A 23065-nucleotide genomic window follows, 5' to 3' on the forward strand; every position below is an offset into this window, starting at 1 on the left:
GAGGAGAGGAGAGCAGAGGAGAGGAGAGGAGAGGAGAGGAGAGGAGAAGAATGGAGAGGAGAGGAGAGGACAGGAGAGTCTGGTAATCTGGTCCCAGCCCCCAAAGATGTTCTGATAACTAGCAATTAGGTTCTGGAGAGAGCCAGTCCTAGAAGAAGATAAAGGGAATTGCAAATTACTGGACCAAATGATAATAATAATTGTGAGAATAGATGGGGAAAAATAAAGCAGATGTTCCCTGAAGGCACAGTAGGAGCCAGAGATAAAGGCACAGGACAGATTCAGTGGACAGAGGCGGGCTGAAGTCACGTAGGAGAAAATCCAATACCATCAGTTGTCTCACTGATGACGTTCTTAGAGTTTTTTTGCGTCTTGCAAGTGCTACTGATAAATAAATATTTAGAAGTTGTCCTTTTGAGTGAGGAGGAACAGCAAACAATAAACAATCAACCACAAGCTTCAGAAAACAGTGTTGTTTATGGCTAGTTATAACGTGTTTCGATGGTCTTCATCATTTGCTAGAGTTAGGGTGTCCATAGAGACCCAGCCCACATTAAGATCATCTCGATCTATGGCTGCATGCTATTATCTCAGATGATTCATGCACCGTTTTTAAAATCTGTATTTAATAGCAGTTGAGGATAGGAAAGGAAAGGCGGTTGCTGGTGTTTTACAATTTGTGGTAAAATGAATTTTTGATATCTAGTGATACACTCGGTGTTATGCTAGGTCCATCTTAATCCATCAGTTGCTGAAATCTCATTGACTGTGACTGGTGGGAAAGATTCTGGATTTGATCTCATAGGGCTTGCCAAGGATGGATGAGGAAGGATCCTTGGCCTCAGGAGGCTGGTGGATAAGGTCATCTGAAGTCTTAAGGTCTCTTAGAAGACCGCAGTTTTTAAGGTATAGAGGAGGGGGTGGGTGATAGTCTTTGGCAGTCCTGGTGTGGAGGTGAGGAAGGGTCATATCTATATAGTGAGATTATCAGTAAGGGAAAGACATTCAGGGGGAAAGAAAAGTGGGAACAGAGACACGCTGAGTTTGTTTAGGGGAGCTGCAGTTTAGAATACATGGTTAGAAATGATTGCCAATAAAGTTTAGAAATCGTGGCTTGGGCTTAATGCAAGGCCCAATTTGCAAGGCCAGGGGCTTCAAGTTTCATGTGCTAGCCTAAAGGGAGCAATTGACATTTCAACCTGAGTTCATCAAAATAGCTGGAAATATATATATATATATATATATATATATATATATATATATATATATTATTAGCCATCCTCCTTCCTTTGGCTTTTGGAGAACCTCAAAATTATTTGTCTTCTGTTTCCTTTCCCAAATGTCTGTTAAAATGGTCAAGATTTGTAATCCCAGATCTCCTATCAATGGCATCAAAACAGCATTTGCAATGAGGTCTGGGAAAAAGCAGACATAAATATAAACTAATGATATTATATCGGCTGCCCTATTGGAATTGCATTTGCTTATGATCTAAGATGACAAATCACAAGGTTACCACAGGTGGCATGATTCGAAGTCAGGGGAGGGGATCCCATCAAACTTACATTTTCCGATTAAATGTGGGAGAGGCATTCCCGAGGCCCTGTCTCTACTCCCATCTTCCAGTTGTGTCCTAGGCAAGATGGCGGTGTAGTGGAAGACAGCTTGCTTCCTTTCCTCTTGCCTTCCTTGAGTAAGAGCTGACTTCTCTTGCTTCCAGTTCCCTGTCTCCCCTCCCTTACCAGATGGCTCTTTTATTTAGATCTTGAACTTTTATCAAGGCAAAAGTTCAGGGAGATTCTCATTTACTGTACCTCCAGGAGTGCGTTGCTCACTGCCACCCAGCCCCATAAAGTGAATAGATGGCACCCTCTCCCAGTTGCCTGAGGAAGTGGTCAAACTGCCGCATTCCTGGCTGATGGATTGGCTCATTTCTCCCCAGCTTAAGCCAAGACACAGATTTTATGAGACTGTCTTGTGACGGGCTGAAGTCACTTTGAATAAAACAAAATTTAGCCTCAGCTCAAAGAAATAACTCTTTGAAGGAGCTTATCCTGAGCCGGTGATCAAAACTTGGTTAAAAGCCCAAGCAAGGGCCTTGGATGGTCTGGGTGGGGGATTTGATGATAGTGCTTTTGGTCTTCTCTTCACGCATCCCTGTTCATGGGCTCACACAGAGAACCGTGTGTTCATAATACTTATAAATAAGCAGCCGCAGAGACAGTTAAGAAGCTCACGTCAGTACAGCTAACGTGATTAAAAGAGACATTTGAACTCTCCATAATGCAAGACGGAAGTGCTCACATGCGGTCCCTAGCATTTTGCTTCCACCTTACCAAGCAAATAAAGCAGAAGGTAATGCCTTGAGCAAGCAGCCTATTGTCTCAAAAGGAAGAGGCTCCTTTGACTTTGAGATCAATCTACAGGTTCTAGGAATTTCCCCCAGCTCATGATATGGGCTTTGGATCTTAGAACTGGAAATAACCTTTCACCTGAGAGGATGCAGTCCCAGCATGGTGGCCTAAGTCACCCAAGGCCACACAGCTTGCCACTTGATTACGGAGCTGTTCATCCCCACCCACTGCTGTTCTAGTGAACCGCCCCTAAACATCTAGGGACAGTGACATGGGGAGGTGGCAGCTTCCTCTGTTTTTAAGTAGAGGAAGAAGAGTATCTTCTGTGCCTTGCTATGAATAATTGGATGAAACTACTGTTGTGGGATTAAGGGCAGGATGGGATTATGTTGTAAGTAAAGAATACATTGTAAAAAGTTTCCAAGGGAAGTGAGACAGGTATATAGCAATCCCCAAGTATACACTAACTTCTGCATCCCTGTGAGGAATTGTTCTGCGCTCCCAGCAGATACCTGAAACCATGGATAATGCCCAACTCAATAGACTACACTTTTTCCTATGCATAATATCTGTGACAAAATATAACTTATAAATGAAGCATACTAAAAAATTAACAATAGCTAATGATAAAGTATAACAATTATAATAGCATACCAAAATAAAAGTATATGGATGTACTCTATCTATCTATCTATCTATCTATAGTTAATGTACTCTTCTTTTGATGATGCTGTGTGAGAGTCTGTAATGTAACAAAGTAAGTGACTTAACAACAGTGTTAGGCTGCTGTTGACCTCCTACCTGTGTGTTAGAAGGAGAATTATCAAGGCACAGCAATGTCTTTGACCACTGATAACTAGACCCCAGAAGAGGCAGCAACAGAAAAGTGGGGCTACCCACATAAGAAATAGATGTCTCTAATCTTCCCATGTTAAAAATCACAGAAATCTAGCTCAGTGGATTTCAAACAGGTCCAGGAGGTCCTAGCGAATTCCCTGAGAAATGAGAGTAGAGCTTAGAAGCCAAAGTGATGTTCTTTAGTGTCTGGCTCCTTCCCTTGGAGCATCCAAGGGGAAAAAGTACCACTTCTTAAAACATAAAAATGTGATAACTACACACCTAATACAATCCACACATCAAATTAAACATATAAAAGTAGTACCTAGAAAGGCCCCACTCGAGTAAGGAAGGAGTAAGTTTATTCCCCTTTTGTCAATGCCAAGTGCGCGCGCGCGCACGCACGCACGCACGCACACACACACACACACACACACACACACACACACGCACACACATGCGCACACACACACACGCACACGCACACACACACACACGCATGCATTCATGCGTGCACACACAATACCTTTGATAGTCACTACTCCAGAGTCAGCCAACTGCCAGGTGTCCCTGTTCACACTGTCTATCCCTTCAATTAACTTGTGATCTATTTGATTCTCACCTGTGGTCACAGGATTCTGCCTGTTGAAGCAAAGTGGCAGAATTCTGATTATTTAAAAGGCCTCACCACAGGGGGCTGGGGAGATGGCTAAAGGCTTCAAAGGACTTTCTACTCTTACAGAGAGGACTCAGTTTCAGTTCCCAGCACTCACAAGGTGACTCACAACCATCTGTAACTCCAGGAGAGTTCCAGGAAGTCTGATGCCCTCTTCTTGACTCCAACAACCTCATGCATATATGTAGTGCTTTCATACATACATACACATATACATACATACATACATACACACACACACATAATCTTTTTTTTTTTTTTTAAAAAGACAAGATTCTCACCATGGTCTGCCCTGATTTATATCGCCAAATTCAGGTAATACCATTTTCCTTTAAAGCAATTCCAATTATATTTCCTAGATGGCAGACTAGATTTGTAAGGGTTCTTTTTCTGCCCCTTCTTAAAGCTTTTTAAATATCAAATATTGCCAAGAAGCTTGGTCTTAATTCAGGCTCTCTAGGAGGGCCTAAGCGAAGGGATGGGAAATTATTTTATCTTGGGAGATGGGTCAGGAAACCCATAGGCAAGATCAGCATAACTATACCGAGACAAGCAGGGCCAGGGAAATTTTAAACAGTATATATTTGGCATTTTATTTTTCACATGAAAGCACCTAAGTCTTCACTCTGAGGGAGAAATCTAAACTCTGTGGCTGAAAGAGTTCGCTCCTGCTTCCTCAGAAGTTACTGTGTAGAGGCCTCCCACTGTGACCTCTAACCCACTGTCCTCTGACCCAGCTTCAAGCTTCCCTCCCAGAGAGATTTTGTTGTTTCTCTTTGGGAAATAAGTTTGCCCCAGGTGGAAGGTGTGCACAAAATAGTTGCAAAATGAGGCCCCAGGTCAGCTCACCAAACAGGCTCAGTGGCTTCCATAGCCTGGTCCCTCTTTCTAGTGTGATATTGGCCTTAAGGAGTTTGCCCTTGAGTTCAAGTTTCTCCTCGTGGTCTGATGCCTCTGAGACCAGACAGAAAGCACCGATGAACTTCTTTTGGAGCGCAGTAAAGGCCTAGATGGACAATCTAGCTCTTCATAAGAAACTCTAGGCAATTCTTATTGGGGCGAGTTTGTTCTTAAGACATGCAAGCCCACCCCCATTTAGAAATGAAAACATCAGTTATCAAGAAGAGACTTAGAAGGATTTAGTGCGTTTTCTTCCAGCTTTTACCGCTGTCTTTCAAGAACTCTCTTCCCTCCAAGAAAAATAGAGACAGACATTCTAGTGTTTGTCTTTGTGGATATACGTCTTCTCAAAATGATGTGTGATATTTTATGAGAGGGCGTAAGTGTGTGTACAGGGCTGGAGCTCGAGTTGCTGACATGTATATGTAATTGCTGGGAGTTTAGTATCAGAGTGTGTGAATGCGGTCTAAGCAAGAATGCCCATTTATAAATATATGGGTATTGAAAAGGTTAACAACACACAACTGAGACAGATGTTAAGGAGTCCACAGATGCTTCATTAAGTGGCTTAATTTTCTTCTGATAAAGATGAGATGGGGAGGGGGTGGGAGGCAGAGGAATGACAGTGGAGTTGCCCTTTGTCTTTCCATTAATAAATTTCAGCCGCAGGACTGCAGACTATTGGCTATAGGGCATAGCAGAGTTGAACAAAATTTCTTTTGTGGGACTGTAATTATACTGAGTATAGATAAGAGAGGAAACCTTTCCGTAAGGAAAGTTTTGCTCAGGTCTCCACTGCTGATCTGCGTGCATGGACTAATTGCTGAAAGCGCAAGAAGCTGAGGGGAGAAAGTCTTGTGGTAAAGAGTAATTGGAGAAAAGCAGGGATGGGGGGGGTAGGGGATGACTTGTGTGATGGGGAAACCATGAGGGTAACTGAACAGGAGCTCTGCTCGCTCAGGTTTCCTCCAGGAGCTCCAAGGGGTGAGGCAGGGCAGTTTTCTGCAAAAATAAACAGCAGGGGGCTGGCCCAGCAGAAAATTCCTGTCTCTGATAGTTTGGCCAAAAAACCCAACCAACCAAACAAACAAAAGCCAAAAATAAACAAAACCTAGTGTATCTAAGTACCCACCCATCTATCTGCCTCTACAGAGGGCTTCTCCCAGCCCCGTTCACCCACATAAGCCAAGACTGATGAGCCTCCATATGACCAGCTGGACGATACTGGTGCCCTGGGTTGGGGGAGTGTTTTGGGGCGCCTGCAAAGCCTGCAGGCATGAGCTGTAGAGGCAGGGGAGAGGGGAGGTGGCTGCATCTGGGTGGGAGGGGTGGACCCATTGTCCTCCAGGCCTGGGAGGATGCAGGGTCATTAGGTAGAGGATGATATGGTAGCTGTTAGCCTGAGGAAACAGCTCACTTTTGTTTTCCACCCAGTAGGGAATGGACCTGAATCCATTAGATTCTGGGCAGTTCAACCCGGCACAGTTTGAGCCCTCGGAAGCTAGATGCCAAAAAGGCTACTTGTGTGGATTTGTGTCCTACCGCCATTGTGCAGCATGCCTATCATTTATGCATTTAAAGCCTGTCAGGCTGGCAGTCTGCAGCAGAGGGCTGGAAGACAGTAATGCCAACAGACACAGGGGATGGTAAAGTGCACCTGTAGAGTTAAAAATGCATGACCCATTCCCTCTTTGAGGGAACACAGGAGAAAGACCCCCGTCCTGGAGGGTATCTGCTGAGCTGTAATACATAATTCACGGGCCCATGCTGGTCCATGCAGATGGCGATATTAAATCGTGATTGATGCTCAGAGACATGCCACGTTCACGAAGGCTTCAGAATATTCCTGTGTCTCCTGTGTGCCTCTCGGGCTCCCTTACTGTGGTATTAAGCAACCCACCCCCTTAACTTCCCAACCCCTGCTAGGGATTGCAGGAGTTCCCTCTTGGGTAGATTAGATTCTCCAAATGTCATCACCTACCTTCTCTGCCTTTGAAGGTTGCCTCTTCCCTCCTGGCCCACAGAGGCTGTTTACCTCCAACCAGGCACTGATGTGAGGGGGAGCCAGCCCTTCCCCTGCCTCTGCCTTTCCTTTTGGGTATCTTGACAAAGCAGCAGCACACTCTGGTGGTGACAGAAGCCAGAGGGACAGTGGGCAGAAATCACAGAGAAAGCTAAGGGGTCTGGTCGTCCCACACAAAGCACCTTTGTGCAAATACTGAGATCGGAGCCAGCGGATTCCTCCATTCAGATTCTTCCACTGGGTGTATAATGAAATAATAAATCAAATTTGTGGTGTGTGTGGAATTAAATGTTTTGGGGGAGTTTCTTTAAAAACAAGCTGAAATCACCCTCTAGGGCCTATTCTGGCCCTAAGCTGAAAGTGCTTCTTCGCACCTCTCCTAATTGTTGCCAGGCTTGCTCTTGGGTTGGTACCACAAAACCACGATTGTCAGGTCCTGGAGCCCGGCTGCTGGCTGACTGTGCCAGGCAAAGAGACACCAACTAAAATGAAGGATTTATGAGACAAAGATAGAGATGGGAGGCTTGAAGGAAGAGAGGAAGATGGGCCAAGAAAGGGAGACAGGAAAAAGCGGGAAGGAGGAGTCCTAAGTGTATATTCTTGTTTTCATAATCTCTAGCCAAGTAGTCGAAATATCTTCTGGAGTGCGTGCGTGCGTGCGTGCGTGCGTGTGTATCTATATGCCTGTGTGTGTGTCTATGTATGTGATTATGTGTGTCTGTGTGTGTGTCTGTGTCTCTGTGTGTGCCTAGGTGTGTGTGTCTGTATTTCTATGTGCGTGTCTATGTATGTGTGTGTGTGTGTGTGTTCCTTTGTGTGTCTATGTGTGTGTCTGTGTGTATGTCTCTGTCTGGGGGAGGGGGAGTGATTAGAAGGAGAGTTGAAATAGTCTCCCGGACTGCAGTAAAAGGCCCTTAAAGCGGTTGTGATCAGCCACTGGGAGGGAGGAGTTGTGGAGGGAAGGCTATATCTGATCAAGTTTTTTGGTGGTGTTCTCTCTTCCAGATCCACCCTGCGGAGGTCGGCTGAATTCCAAAGACGCTGGTTACATCACTTCCCCAGGTTACCCCCAGGACTATCCCTCCCACCAGAACTGTGAGTGGGTTGTCTATGCCCCCGAACCCAACCAGAAGATTGTCCTCAACTTCAACCCTCACTTCGAAATCGAGAAACACGACTGCAAGTAAGTACAGCCCTGCTGACTGGGGACATACACACAGGGCCACTGCTCTTATCTTCTATCCTTTCTCTCACTGAAGGGCAGCTGTGGGCCCTAGCCACAGAGGGCCACGTAAACATGGCATTAGCTTTTAGGAGAGGTAGGATGGGTCTGATTCCGTGGTATTGTGTAGAACCTTCTGGAATGAGGTATGGAAAACAGTGGCGCCCTCTCTGTAGGTTGGCAGTGGAAAGAATTTCCGTGGGGGCAAGAAGCATGCTACAAACCGCACTTCTTGTGTCTGTGATGTACCTTCCTTTGGAGGGCTCCCCCCATTTTAATTGCTGACTCATCAGGGAGTCCTACCAGCTTCTCTAGTAAAATGGTAGCTGGATCTTCAAAAGTATCCAGCAATGGGGATTGGCTTATTGCTTTCTGGAAGCACTGTTCATTGCTCAAAACGAGTAAGAAATACGGCTTCGATGAAGGAAGGGTTAAGACTCCAATTGATTCTTGATGTCCACGCTGCACAGGTTACTATCAACGATGCAGGTATAGATTCCTTCTACAAACAGTTCTAATTGCTTTACAAATAATTAAGCCACTCAGTTCTTGTCTCAGCCCTGGGAAGCCAGTGCCTTCATGATCTTCATGTTGACATGAGAACCCTAAAACACAGAGAGGTTGAGTCAGTTACTCAAGGTGCCCCAGCCGATCTTATAACAGGACATCAGTTCAGCCACCTTGGAGATGCAGACAGTCAAAGAATTGCTCTTCAGATGCTGTGCCCACGAGGGGAAACAGGCAGGATAGTCATGTCAATAATAGAGATGGCTGAGGAGTCTCTAGACCTCTGTCCTTTGTGCTTTCCTCATGAATCAAAAGTGAAAGTGTTCAGTTCAGAAAAAAATAAGCAATGACACTTTTGGTCTTTGTACTGTAAGTTCTGGTGACTGTTCAGTGTCCACATGACACCTAAGTACTCCAAGCATTCCTGTGACCAAGGCGTTGGGAGTCCTGGATAATTAATAAGGGGACAGCTGGTGGGACAGGTATAAGAGAATAGGAGACACTCCTGGCCTTTAATGTAGAGCAGGCTTCGGTCCAGGCCATCACATCCTCTGCCGGGCTCAAGGCTCCTCCGTAACTAGCACTAGACTCCAAGGTCTGGTGAACTGCTGTCCTTATTATACTCCCAGGACCACTTTGCACCTACAGAATGGTTTCCTTCTAACAGGAGGTAGTCTGTGCTGAAAACTAAAGAGTTTCCCGGATGGATGCCGCATGTGACTAAGAGTCACAGGATAGGGTTTCTAATTCCAGGGCCAGTCTTGGCTGCCTGGATGACATTGCACATCAGTTCCTCCTTTGTCTGTCTTACACAGACACACTAGACACATTGACTCAGCATCCCAGGATTCCACTTCCCCAGCAGCGAAGTTTACAAAGAATTTGGGTTAGAACAGCTCTGTTAAAAAGAATTTTGGGGCCCCGGAGTCTTTGGCTAAGCTGCAGAAGGTTGGCGTCAACTGAAGCATAATGCACAGGGTGCTTGAGAATGAGCTCAGAGGAACTTGACTAAGCACCTCTCTGGATGGAGGGCCAAATTCAGTTCTGCTGATCCTAGCGAAATCTAGAGGGGAAATTGCTAAGAGGCCATTTTATGGATATTCACGATGACAAGGGAGAAAGGGCCTAGCTTTTTAGAAGGTTGGATTCAGATGGCAATGAGCAAAGCTCCAAATATATTGTGTAGAGTAAAAGGCTGGGAAAGCACACACCAGCCCCAGGACCCAGCCCCAGGACCCAGCCCCCAGGGTGGAGGGAACTTGGTGTCTAGCAGAAGGACATAAACCTCTCCCTTGCTGGAGTCTGAAGAGAGGAAACAAGCAAGTTACAGGCTCTCTTCCCGGCTTCTCAGCCTGTCCTAACTAGCTTCCTGTTTTCCTCCACACTCCCCATCCTCGCTGCTGGCTGCAACCTAGAAGGTCACAGGGGTCAGAAAGAAAATCTTTCTGGAATCTATTTCCCCCTAGTGCCAAATTGTAGGCAAGGCTCCTCTAGGTCTACTTACCCTCACTCTCAGTTCTCACCCACCCCGCCACGGCTCCCCCACTCCCCATCTTCTTCTGTCTCTCTCATTAATTTTTATATTTAGAAGGCTGTATCTGATCCCTCAGCCTCTCAAACTCGCGATCATTTGCATGTAGAACAAGGGGCTTGCTAGCTCTACTTTTCTCGTGAAAGGAACACTTCATCTCATTAAATCCTGGAAGTTTTTTCTTATTCTTACACTCTTTTTTTTGACTCCTTCTCTTCCATGCTGCAATATATATATATATATATATATATATATACATATATATATATATATATATTTGTAATATATATATATATATATATATAATTTGCTATCAAAGGAAATCAGTCCCCTCCTTCTTTGCATTTTGGGGACATGTTCAATTGTTTACCTCAAAGTTTATGCAGCAGACACCTCTCCCCACAGAAAATTGCCTCTGCTGCTCATCTGTGAGTGAGCAACAACTTGGAGAAGAAAGAGGAAATGAAAGGGCACAGCCCACATGCCTGCCCACGTTGTCTCTTCTGCTTTCTGTGCATGAAATGAACTACAAATATGGCCTCTGACCTAAGACCAGGGCCCTTCCAGGGAGGATTATTCTGGTCTGTGGTACCTAAGCCTTTTTTCCCCTCTGTGTACCTTAAAGTCTCCATTCCAGAAGGTCTAGGCTGTCAATGAGCAAAGCCCAGACAGACAGATCTTTTCCTGACCACCGCTTGTTCATTTCGTTCCACTGAAGCTTTGCTGTCTGCTTGGAAAATTTCACTCACGGGCGTCAGCTGTTCTGTGCCAGTGCAATCCAAAGCCACCCTTTCTCCTAGCTTTGCCTACCTCCTCCCTTAGGCTGTCCACAGGGAACCAAAGCCTGAGCCCCAGCATACTGTCCTGGGGACTGAGTAGCCACTCCAGGCAGAAGCAGAGGCCACTGTGGCATTGGCAGCTACCTGTGTCAAGGGACAAAAAGACGACGGGACTCAGGGCTGTCTGGGCAAACAGAAAGAAGTCACATCATCCCCTTGGGAGCAGAAGATACCAGGAGGCCTCCGCCTTGGCAGACAGAGAGAGGCCATTCGCTTGAGTCATCAGCCAGAGGGCTCAGCGTTATGGTTTTAGAAACATACACACAAGGCTGAGTATTTTTCCATTTCTAAACTTTGAACTGTATGCATTCTTAAAAACATCTGCCAACATGCTATCCTACACAACTTATTCACCAGTCTTCAAGCAGGCCTGGTGTGCATGTGCATGCGTGTACACACACACACACACACACACACACACACACACACACACACACACGTACATGCACACGCGCGCGCGCGCGCGCACACACACACACACACACGTACATGCACACGCGCGCGCGCGCGCGCACACACACACACACACACACACACGTGCGCGCACGCACACACACACACACACACACACACACACACACCGTTGTAGAGGCCCAATTAAAAGTAACTAAAATCAAGACCTAGTTCTGTGAAAGAACAAGTACTTTGCAGATAGGTATCTTGAAAATATTTTGGGCAAATTAGAAAACTAGGAAGCTGTGAACATTTCTTAGGCCACCTCACAAGTAAGTCTACATAGATTCAGAACAAAATCACCTCCTTCGTGTCAAAGCGAAGCCCATTGTAGAACTGGTTCTCTGGGTGGAGTCCTGCGGTGGACGTCCTGAACATTTTAAATCACATGCCTCACTTCCCTGTTTTTCTTAAACAAAGCCAACAAACAAGGAGAGTCGTTTTTCGTTCTTGATGATTTAGGATGGCAATTCTAAACGTCACTTCTTCGTGTACAATGAAGGCGAATTAATGTCCTCTTTGGATCTGATATGCATTTGAGGATGTGTGCACTTGAATGCTGTACCGGCAGAGCTCAGGAGAGGGCGCCAGATCCCCTGAAGCCAGAGTGAACAAGCAGTTGTGAGCTTTCAGATGATTGTGCTGTGAACTGAGCTCAAGATCACCTCAAGAGCTTAACCACCAAGCCGCCTCCTCAATCTACATTCGAATTTCTGTTGAACTTTTAAAAGGCTTAAGTCCTCCATTTATCCCTTCCCCTAAACCATGACAACAAGTACTTTGTTGTGCCTCATTTGCGTTATTCCAGCAAGTTAGCAAGCTCGTTAAATGCCTCTGTCATGGGAAACTCTAGACTATTTTCTCTTCATACTTCTTACTTTCAATTCTTGTTATGAGTACCCTTACTCATACAGCCTCTCTCTTTTGACTTGCCTTTATTTTTTATATGTATCAATTTTGCCGTAGAAGATCTTTGCTGTCTATGCCAAAGATTAGGTCCTGTAGTTCAAGATTCCAACCCTAAGTCAGTACAAATTCAAGGCCAGCACTTCTTATTTGCTTCATTCAGCCAAGACCATGACAGAGTCAGGACGGCCTGAAGACTGACCCCCCAACCCCGACTGAGCATAACACAGCACCCATAGTTCTCAGCGTTGGTTTAGATTCCTGTTTCTTCTGATCTTCCCAGTCCCCTACATTCTGAGTGTGGGTATTTGGTCTCTTGCCAAGTGTCCTAGCTAAACAAAATGTGCTTGTGTTTACTTACCACAGAGGGTCCCTCTAAATCTTAGAAGATGTGTCTGTCCCTTAAAACAAGTAGCAGATTCCTGGGTTGATAAATTAACCACGATGCTAAACAGGGGAGAGAAACCAGACCTCAGTAATCTGGTCCCTTCGTGTCGAGCAGTCAAAGCTTCCATGTACCCAATACACAGCCAGCATTTCCCAGCAACCAAGCATAGCTTTCCGTCTGTATGAGGTCTCCCTGAGCTCCCATGGCATCCGCTGTCCCTCCTTTCCAACCCCTGCTTCCCTGGGGCTCCTGGCTCAGTCTCCTTGTCCTTTATTGGCTCCTGCTCCAAGCCACCTTGATCACACGTCCTGAGGGGTAAGCTCTCCAATGGCACAGATCCCAATACCCCATCTATGAACTACAGCACCTAGCCTGAGAGAGAACTCAGTGGATATGTGCCCATACTTCTTGTATTGATGTCTTGCCACTGATTACGCCAGGGCATACTTGATATGAACTGTGATATGAATTGTGTTGGAAGGCAAGCAGGTCTGGTTTTTTCCCATTCTTCCATCTGAGATTACAAAGGAATGACAGAGATGATAGAATCTGGGCTATACATGTCACTAACCGTGTCTGTCACCAGCCAAATGGCCATAGGCCTTCACTCTGTGCCCATGGAGTGCTTAAAAAGCATCTACTTATTGCCAAACTTGATGGCCAGTTTTGGAAATACGTGGGGTTGGTAAATTGCACCCTTTGACCTGATAGACGTTGGGACTCCAGAGTAGGAGGTGGTGAGGTCGAACTGTCCCAGCTGCCACAGCACATCTGAGCCTGGCAGTGGATTGGCACCTTTCTGTCTTTGTCTCGATAGTGACAGGAAAGCCTATGAAGTGGCTACTCACCCCCATACAGATGAAGCATCTTGCTTTCAGAGGGCAAGCCACCCTCAGGCCCTGCCCTCTGAAGGGGCTGGATAGGGATTCGAACCCTATTTTCCAGTCTGTGCTTCTTGAATCACATGCTGTCTGCCTTCCCCTCCCCCGATGGCAGTCTGTCATCTGAGTCCACAGTACCCAGATCCAGCCTAGGCTGGAAGACGAGGGGAGGCTCCCTGGAAGAGGAGATGCCTATATTGACCCTAGAGGAGTCAACCAGCAAAAGAGGATGTGCGCGAGGGTCGCACTCTGAACCACCTGAAGAGAGAGCTTGTCGGTAGCTCTGGGAAGTACAGTCATAAACATGGCTGACCTTCATTTCCTTCCCTATGAGTGCCGTAAGGGCAGGGGCAAGAGAAGGCTGCCCTTATGACTCTTGATACAAACCCTCTTCCTGGCAAAAACAAGGTGTCTGCCGATGTTACTTAACTCTATTTCCTGGCCAGGCGACTTCCCCCACCTCCTTAGGAGAGGGACCCAGAGCAGGAAGCAGGAAAGGCTGGGATTATGGGGAGCCTATGGCTCCACCCTCCCTGCGGTTGTGACATCTCTTCAGCCTAGATCCCTATGTCCAGATGTCCTTGAGTGTGGTTTGTTCTGGCAAAGTCCGAGTAACAATCTGGATTAAGTCCTCATCATCTTACTCCTATCCAGATCCTAAATCCCTTTTCTTTTCTTTGAGAAATCAAATTACGGAATTGGAGGTGTGGCTTCATCTGGGATCCCCTGAAGTCAAAACAGAGCCAGTCTTTGAGGTGCAAGAGGATGCCATGTGCTGGCTCGGGAGGAGGGACCCTAGGGTTGATTACTCATGACATGGTGACAGATTTACTGCCTGCCCACCACAGAAATATCCCCATTCTCCAAGGATCCGGTGAGCATTAGTATTTTTCTGTATTGCAACAACCACCTAATGACAGAAACAGACCCACCTCTGGGAGTTGGTGCAATAGTACTACCAGCCACATTAGCCAGAACCCAGCTACCAGCTGACCCGCCCTCCACAACCTTGACCAAGGACTCCCTCTGCCCTGCAACTTCAGCTCACCCAAGAAGTGGGGAACAACAGCCCACAGAATCTTCTCCTCCTCTTTCCAAGGTTAAAGAGCAGTTGGGACAAGGGTTATTTTTGGCTGTTTGTTTTTAAATATTCGATGTTGCAATCACCAACGTTCTCCATGCAAGCCAGCTTCAGTGTGGCTGTCTTTCTTAACAATGCATTTTATCTTCTGATTGAGAAAATCACTTGAGATTTTATCCTACACGATCCCCCTTGCTTTGCCTCTCAGCCCTGGCACCTTCTTGAAGCCTAGAGATCCCAGAGGGCCAGCATCTCGCCCCATGTAACTCTGTGTAATTCTCCCATCTAATTACACCGGCAGGCTGTCTTAAGAAATTCTGAGGGACTGTGAGACAGATAAAGGTGTGGAGCAGGTAAAGCATAGAAGGAGAGATAACATGTCAAGACATTTGTCTTTTCTACAGAGGGAATTGTGTTTTCCTGTAGTCGTGAGTCCTGTAGAAAAAAAAAAAAATCCATTCTCTTTGTTGTCTGTCTTATTGGTGAGGAGATTTAGACCCTGATGAGAGACACTTAAGAGATAACTTAATTCCATTTTTCCTATTCATGCCTAGATAAATTATCACACATACAAGCCCTTGTCTTGTCTTTTAGGGAAAAAAAAAAAAAACAAAAAACAAAAAAAACCCGAAACCTTCATAATCACCCTTCATTATGAGACCTTTTGGCTCACAACCCATCCTAGTTGACTGCAGAATAGATGGCTGCATTCAATTTACATAATCAAACATTTTTTTCCTAGAAGGAAAATTCCTGAAAAAAAAAAAAAAAGTTAGCTGGGTCAAGATTAAATTTTAAGAAACTAAGGAAAAGAAGTAAGAAGTAGACCCAGGTTTGGCTTGGGTTCAAGAGTACCACATGGTAAAAGAAAAAGCACACGATTGCATAAAGCCTTTCTCGTGGCTCTGTAGTCAAGCACCGTGGACTGTTGTGGGAATTTTTCAGTTCTATATGTTAGAGGTCAAGCTGTGTGTTTGTGGGGGGAGATTATCAGTTAGACAATAGCGAAGATCCATTGTTCTTAGAGGCATCACACGTGATCTACATTTATCTCCCATAGCAAGCTGTGGGCTCAGGACCAGGCTCAGGACCAGGCTCAGGACCAGGCTCAGGACCAGCATTATTCCCGCTGACCGGAAAGAACTGCTGAGGCTTCGGCAGAGCACACCGGTATTACAGGAGGCCTGGATTGGAAGGCGGACGGCCCTCAGCTGCCTCTGTATGCCTGTTTCAATGTGCTGAGAGTAGTCACCTGCTGTCCAGCACAGGGTGTGCTGGGCTCTGATTCCGTTAGAATCCCACAAGCCTTTCCTTTCCTCTTTTTATAACCTTGCTTTGCCTCTTCCTGCCAGGAGGTCACTTGTGGATGCCTGCAAGGCAGTCAAGAAAAGAGAAGTCTTTCTATGTCTTAAAGGACATAGCTGGAGGCCTGATTCTGTCAATAGTCTCCATCTACCCCTCATCATCTGCCTGGATTCCTACATACACACACAAATACAGACATACACACACATACACACACACACACACACACACACCACACACCACACACTACACACAAACACCACATATACCACACACTACACATAAACACCCCACCTATACATATCACACCACAGACACACAGTACACACACATATACATATCATACTTACACATAGGCATATACCATACACACACACACACACACCCCACATACACACATAAACCCCACATATATACACAAACCATATACCACACACACCATACATAAATAAACACACACACACACAAATACACACCATATACATACCATAGACCATACACATACACACACCACACATACCACACACACACACACACACACCACACACATACTACCCCCCCCACACATACAAACACAGCATATACACACACCATGCACCACACACAACCCAACACACACCATACACACATATACATACCACACACACACATACATACACACACCACACATACCACATGCACGCACAGGCATACACCATATACACACTGCACACACACATGCACAGCACACACATAACATACACCACACACAAACACACACACACATATACATACACCAACATTTACCACTAACACACACACACACACACACACACACACACACACACACACGCTCACCACCCTCTTTGGGTCCCCACCACTACCACCTTTTCCCTCCATCTGGAATCCGAAAATGTGAAGGCCAGTAATAGAGTGTCAGCGGAAGTAATTGATTCCTCACACACAGAGAATGCCCCTGCCTTTAGTGTCAATGGAGCTGAACCAGATTCTGGGCGGGTGAGCGATACATGTAAACAGTTCATAGCTGAGCTGTCAGGGCCAAGTCAGGCACAGTGGAGAGGGGCTGAGAGGGAGAACCGTGGAACAAATAATTGTTTTATTGGAAAAGAAAGCAGTAAATAATATCTCAGCCCAGGAACTGGCCGTTTGAAAGGCATGGGGACAGCCTAAGACCAGAAAAAAAACACGGCACAGGTTTGAATGGAAGAGTTTCTCTTTTGTCTTGAGGTAGGAGGTTTCTTCCTGCCCCACCTCCTTTCTCCCATTATCGTCATTAAAATAATTACTGGAACAATTACAGTTGATGAGACCTGGGGTTTATGGAACACCTTTCATCTGAAAGTTCAAAGTGATTTATCTGTGTGTCATCCTCTGAGAACTGTGGGAGGGTAAGAAAGTATATTATTATTATTATTATTATTATTATTATTATTATTATTATTATTATTTTGGGGGGTCTCCTCAGAAAACTGAGGACCTGCCAGATGCAAGACTCCGTCCAGCTGCAGGGCGGGCTGCTAGGTTAAATCCTGGAGTATGGACTTCTTTTCTGGGGTGGAGGGGTCTTCACTATTTTCCTCAGCAAGCCTCTTTTCCACAGGTGGCTCTTACACTTCATCCCTAGCATTAACGTCTTTTCCATGCCATGGGCATCACAATATGGTGACCAGCCAACCAGCTGATGCATACCCACCACAAGTGGCCTGCTTAAAATAAGTCCTTTAGGGACAGTGCAACCCATACTGTCACCATCTAGCTTGGAAACTTCCCGCGACCTGCTTCTCTTCTTATAGACGCTTGTGCACTTTCTAGACATATTTCTTCATGGTCCGGTGAGACTCAATCTAACAGCACCCTATATTCCTAGTGTTACTTCCACGCCCAGCAAACGCTGGATTTTAACACATGCATTTCCACTGTGCAGCGAGGCCAGGCCTGTGACTTGCATTCCTGACCCAGTCTGGCTTTGCTCCGATAGCCGCCACCGTGTTTCAGGATGCATATCCGAACACAGCATCCAAGTGGCACTTTGAGAGGAGGAAACAGTTCCGGCTGACTGGTCACCAAGGGCTACATTCAGAATCTCCACCCTGGCGTGGCTGCTGCCCCTTCCTGCTTGGACATTAGTGTGGAACTGTCATTTCCACACCCCGGTGCTTTCCACACAGTAGTGACAAGTTTGCCCCTAGAGCCAGGGGAAGCTCTGAGCTCTCTGTAACCTGAAACGCCAAGAGAACAGGATCCAAAAATCTGGCTGCCACATCTGCCACCTGCTCCCAAACTGCCCCTGTCCTGGAATTCCTCATAGCACATTTTTCAGACACGTCTTGTGTCTTTCAAGTCTTGTGACAGAGGCTAGGGGAATTGTAAGATGACTGGGATCTTATCCCCAGAAAACTCAGATGAACTTTGACCTAGTGATTGGCTCCCTGGCGCCTGGCATACTTGCTCCCAGCGGGCTTCCATTTTTCGGACAGATGGGGAGGCTATGATTTCTCTCTTACAATTGGCTCCTTCGGGAGGCAGAGGTAGTGAGCTCCTTACCCAGCGGGAGCTGTTCTCTCAGCCAAGTGGAGGGATGCTTGCCAGCACACCAGGGGCCCAGGATGACGTGCTCTGATTTGCCCTCAATGACTAGCAGTTACTTTATGCCCCTAGTTGGTCCCAAGAGGTAAAGAGATGAGCTCCGTGCCCATTTATGAGGTGAGGCAAACCAAGGCAGAACAGCATGATAGACCCAGGCCAGCATGAGACAACTTAGCAACTCCTGACTCTATTAGGTTTCACTTTCAACATCAGAGTTTGAGTTGCTGCTACTGCTGCCGCTGAGGAGAAAGTAGACGTAAACTATGGGCCCTTGCTACCAACTTTGTACCCTGGCATCATTACAAAAAACGCTAGCAAGGGGCTCTTGAAGTTGAAGCTAAAGAATGAGGATTCTATAGTCATAAAAAAAGAAGCTCTGACAATCATGCTGAAAAGAGCCAGCCTCAAGCCTTCAACTTCACCAGAGGCCTTAAAATCACCCCTTCCATAAGCAAACGTTTTCCATCCAGGCAACCTCTGGAGTACCCGCTGGTGCAGATCTGTTGGCTATGTGGCTTCAGGAATGTACCTTGCTGGGAAGCCAGGGCAGTGTGGGGAGCAGTGTGCAACTTCACGGCAGGGCAGGGGTGCCACTGGCTTTGTTGTGTGCCCTCCGTTTTCTAAAAGTGACCCTCAGAAAACTTATCAGACACCATGTCTGGAGCAGCCTCCTTCCTCACGTTGAGAGGGTTCTTGGCAGCTTGCAACCCAAGGAACAATGAGGTCCCAGGGCCCCTCCATCATCCCGCGGCTTCTGGGGAAAAACAAGCAGTGATTATAAATAGATGGTATTTGCAGTTTCCACTTTCTTGCCTTCAAGGTTTTTTAGAATAACTCCTCCCGTTTGTTTTGGGTTATTCTCTGTGCATATTTCCTTTGCTGGATGGTCAGATTTCCTCCCTCCTAATGAGCGTGGTGACCCTGGCTGGGAGGGGACCGCAGACGAAGAGCTGCAAACATCGGAGATTTGTGGCTTGAAGAAACGAAGGAAGAAAGTGCAACTGCACACAGCTGCTGTGCAAAAGGCACTGGGCCCTAGTGCAGACACACAAACAACCCTCTAGTGGTAGAAGCGAGTGGTAAAACTGAGGCTTTAGAGGTAGATGAGTAATAATGACAATAATAGCAGCGGGGACAACATCTGCTCACTGAAGACTGACTGTGTGTCAGCCAGTGTGCTGAGCTAATTGTGTGCCTCGGTTTGACAAGATGAGGGCCTCACTGCTCCAGACACAGGGAATGAGGACTGGAGGTATCAGTCAGTGGTCGTGTGGTGTCCCAGTGTTCAGTCCCTGGGTTTAAGTCCAACACCATTTAAAGACAGATAAATGATAGATGGATGGATGGATGGATGGATGGATGGATGGATGGATGGATGGATAGAGAATTTTTCTGACTGAAGATGGAGCCCAGTTGGTAGGATGTTTTCCCAGAATGCACAATGCCTCTGGGTTCACTTCCCAGTACTACATAAGCTGGACATGGTAGAACACACCTGTAGTCCCTGCACTTGGGAGATCGAAGCAAGCAGGTCAAGAGTTCAAGGCCATTCTTGCTTACACAGAACATTCAACCAGAAATAGGAGATCCTGTTTAAAAATAAGCAAAAAAAAAAACAGTAAATAGAAGATAAGGGGCTTTGAACCCATCCCTGGCACCCTGGGCCCAGATCCCCAGGCTCAGAACTTCAAGACTGAAATAAATCTCAACAATTCAACTACACAGATTTAGGTAAGAGGTAGACTCGTGGAAACGTACCCCCAAGGTTGGCAGCACCAGGACTGTAGAGAGGCTGTAGCTATGGTTTTTCATGTCATTTTCTCTGCCTTCAAGATGCTCTGTGGTGTGTGTGTGTGTGTGTGTGTGTGTGTGTGTATGTAAGGTATGCAGCTCATCTCTCACCACCATGCTCTGTTAACATGGTGACTATAATAAAAATAGCCATCTCTGAGGCATCTGGCGCCGTGCTGGGTCTGACTGTACCTTTCCGGTCCTTCTAACCAGCTCCAAGGGTAGGGTATTATTATTCCCATTTTATAGATGAAGAACTGAGACACAAAGAGAGTAAGTATCTTATCTGTGGTTTCACAGATAAGTAGTAACTAATGCCTCGGACTAACTGGCTCTGCCTGAAAAGCTTCCTTCCCAGAGTTCATCATGCTCTCTTGGACATGGATCTGTGTAATAATAATTTCAGGTGGGCTTTGTCACCAGAGCCCTTCCTTAGAAAAATATGCCTGCCTGGGAAGATACAAAACTTCAGTGCAAGATTATACTGAAACTCCTACATGGACCATATTGGAAATTTGTGGACTTTAGAATATGTGGATGGTACTTGAAGCTCTTATAAATACACTGGATCCTATTTTCTCACTCGACGGGCCATATGTTCACATTCGGGCGTACACACACTTATAAAAATACTGCACTTACAGAAATTAATGCGTTATCCCATCTGAACACATGAGCTGCATTTCCACTGGGCAAATCTTGAAGCCATGCATTTCAAATCTGCTCCCTGTTCCCTTTGGTGATCTGTCTATTAATTTTGGCACACCCTGTGGGCTTTGTTTAATCAGAATGACTGAGAAAAAAAAAGAGCAGGGTTCTGTGAAGTCGCTCCATGCTTCTGCCCATTTTGTAGAAGCCTGGGGAAGGAAGGTTTCTTCCCTCCTGGTCCCGCTCCTGCTTTTGTGCTGTGGCAATCTGGTGTTTCCAGTGAAGAAAGGGGAAGGAGGTGAAGCCTGTGTGGCAGAGTGAGGTCACGTGAGCTCAAATCCTCCCTCTGACTTTTCCCGGTCATCACCTTGGGCTGTTAACCTGAGTCTCCATCTGTGCTTCTCCAAATGAGTGGTGATCATGACCAGCCCAGTATGTATTAAGTTAGAGTTAAATGACACGATATCTAAACTGGAGGGGGGTCTAGCTCCCTAGCAATTGCTCAATAAAATATGGTCACTTTCCATTGATTTACTTACTAAAGGAGTGGTAACAATGGAAGTTAGAAATGCAAGGAAATGAAATGTACTTCTTTAAAAAGAGCTACTCTGTAATCAAGCCAATTTCTCCGTAAAGGCTGGACCCAAGAAGCAGGTGGCCTGGCTCTGGGCCTGTGTTTGCCAGAGACCTCAACACTGTGCAGACCCGCCCTGCAGCCTCCGTGTGTCTCAGATGGCTTCTTTGTTGGGAGGTTTTTGGGAGCTGCAAGCAACTGTGATGGCATTTCCTCCCATTTTCCCTTGCAGGTTTTAATGTAAGGATTAATAAGACAGTGTTTGTAGCTGTCTTTGAGCTTCCTGGAAGAAAGGCACTCCGGGAGGTGGTAAATTCTCTGGCCTGGATAATCCACTCATGAAATATGGAACTTTGAAAGTGTGAGAAAAATCTCCAATCACTTTGACAGCATTTTAATTATAGTTGATTTGTTTGCCGCTAATAGTGAAAATGCTGTCAGCAGGATTTGAGATGTTTCTTCTCCACAAAATGTTATATTTCATGTCTTTGTGTCACGAAGCAACATTTAGGTTTTCACATACAACCAGAATAGCTCAGTGGATGTGTTGGGGTGCAGAGGCAGAAGGTACACCAGGGACCGACCCATCACCCCAGTGGAAAAGCATCATATTAACACACAGTACCAACTGCAAATGCAGGCTTAGCTTATTCCCTCAATACACAGTGATCCCTGCCTGCACCAAGGACCCCAAAATATCCCAAATCTACCAATGAAGAGCCAAGTCTGGCCTCATCCTGCTTCCTCCCTAGTACAAGAGATGGGGCTAAGCAAATAGACACATATATAGGCTAACCCTCTCCAGAAGGCGATGAACAAATGAGGGTATGCCACCTGACCGAGAAAGTCTGGAGAGGCCTTGGGAGTGACATTTGCACTTAAGGCCTGAAAGGTTGGAACCGGCATGGACAGAGCTAATGAGTATGAGAGACTCAAGAAAGGACAAGGGACCAGGGGTTGAGAATACTCTCAGTCTGTGTCATAAACATCTGTGGAGCAAGCATAACATGAAGGGAGGCAGGACCCCTCTGCCAGTGAGTGGTTTCCTGGGGTGCAGGCATTCCTATGTGTAGATGCAAATCCTGAGGTTGGGGAGAATATCCTTATAGGGACCTAAAGATTGTGCCTTAGGTATAAAACCCCTCCTCACAGATAGATGTGCACCTAGAAAGGCAGGCAAGACCCTGCCTACACCTTAAACTGCTCTACACAAGGGCCTTACCCAGGGGGAGCCTTCTACACCTTCAGCAGTAGCCAGCCTAGCCTGGGTGACCTACTGGGACAGTGAGATTTGGACACAGAAAGGTTTTCCACATTTTCCAAATGATGGGAGGGAGAGATGGTGCCTCTCTTGTCTCTCTCTCTCTTTCTCTCTCTCTCTTTCTCTCTCTCTCTTTCTCTCTCTCTCTCTCTCTCTCTCTCTCTCTCTCTCTCTCTCTCTCTCTCTCTCTCTCCCTGTCTCTGTCTGTCTCTGTCTCTCCTTCCCTCCCTCCTTCCCTCCCGCCCTTCTCTTTCTCTCTCTTTCTCTCTTTCTCTCTTTCTCTCTTTCTCTCTCTCTCTCTC

At 46.2% G+C, this 23065-nt stretch overlaps 1 protein-coding gene across 4 annotated transcripts in view; it reads left to right on the forward strand.

Moving 5' to 3' along the window:
- Nrp2 (neuropilin 2) overlaps nucleotides 1-23065 on the forward strand; it is a 119182-nt gene that overhangs the window by 9649 nt on the left and 86468 nt on the right. For all 4 annotated transcript variants that reach the window (XM_031367701.1, XM_031367702.1, XM_031367698.1 and 1 more), the window contains exon 2: nucleotides 7796-7973. In XM_031367701.1, coding sequence (XP_031223561.1) covers nucleotides 7796-7973 — 178 coding nt within the window. The remainder of the gene's footprint in view (nucleotides 1-7795; nucleotides 7974-23065) is intronic.

The sequence above is a fragment of the Mastomys coucha genome, unplaced genomic scaffold, assembly GCF_008632895.1.
Source record: "Mastomys coucha isolate ucsf_1 unplaced genomic scaffold, UCSF_Mcou_1 pScaffold14, whole genome shotgun sequence".
NCBI classification, from domain to species: Eukaryota; Metazoa; Chordata; class Mammalia; order Rodentia; family Muridae; genus Mastomys; species Mastomys coucha.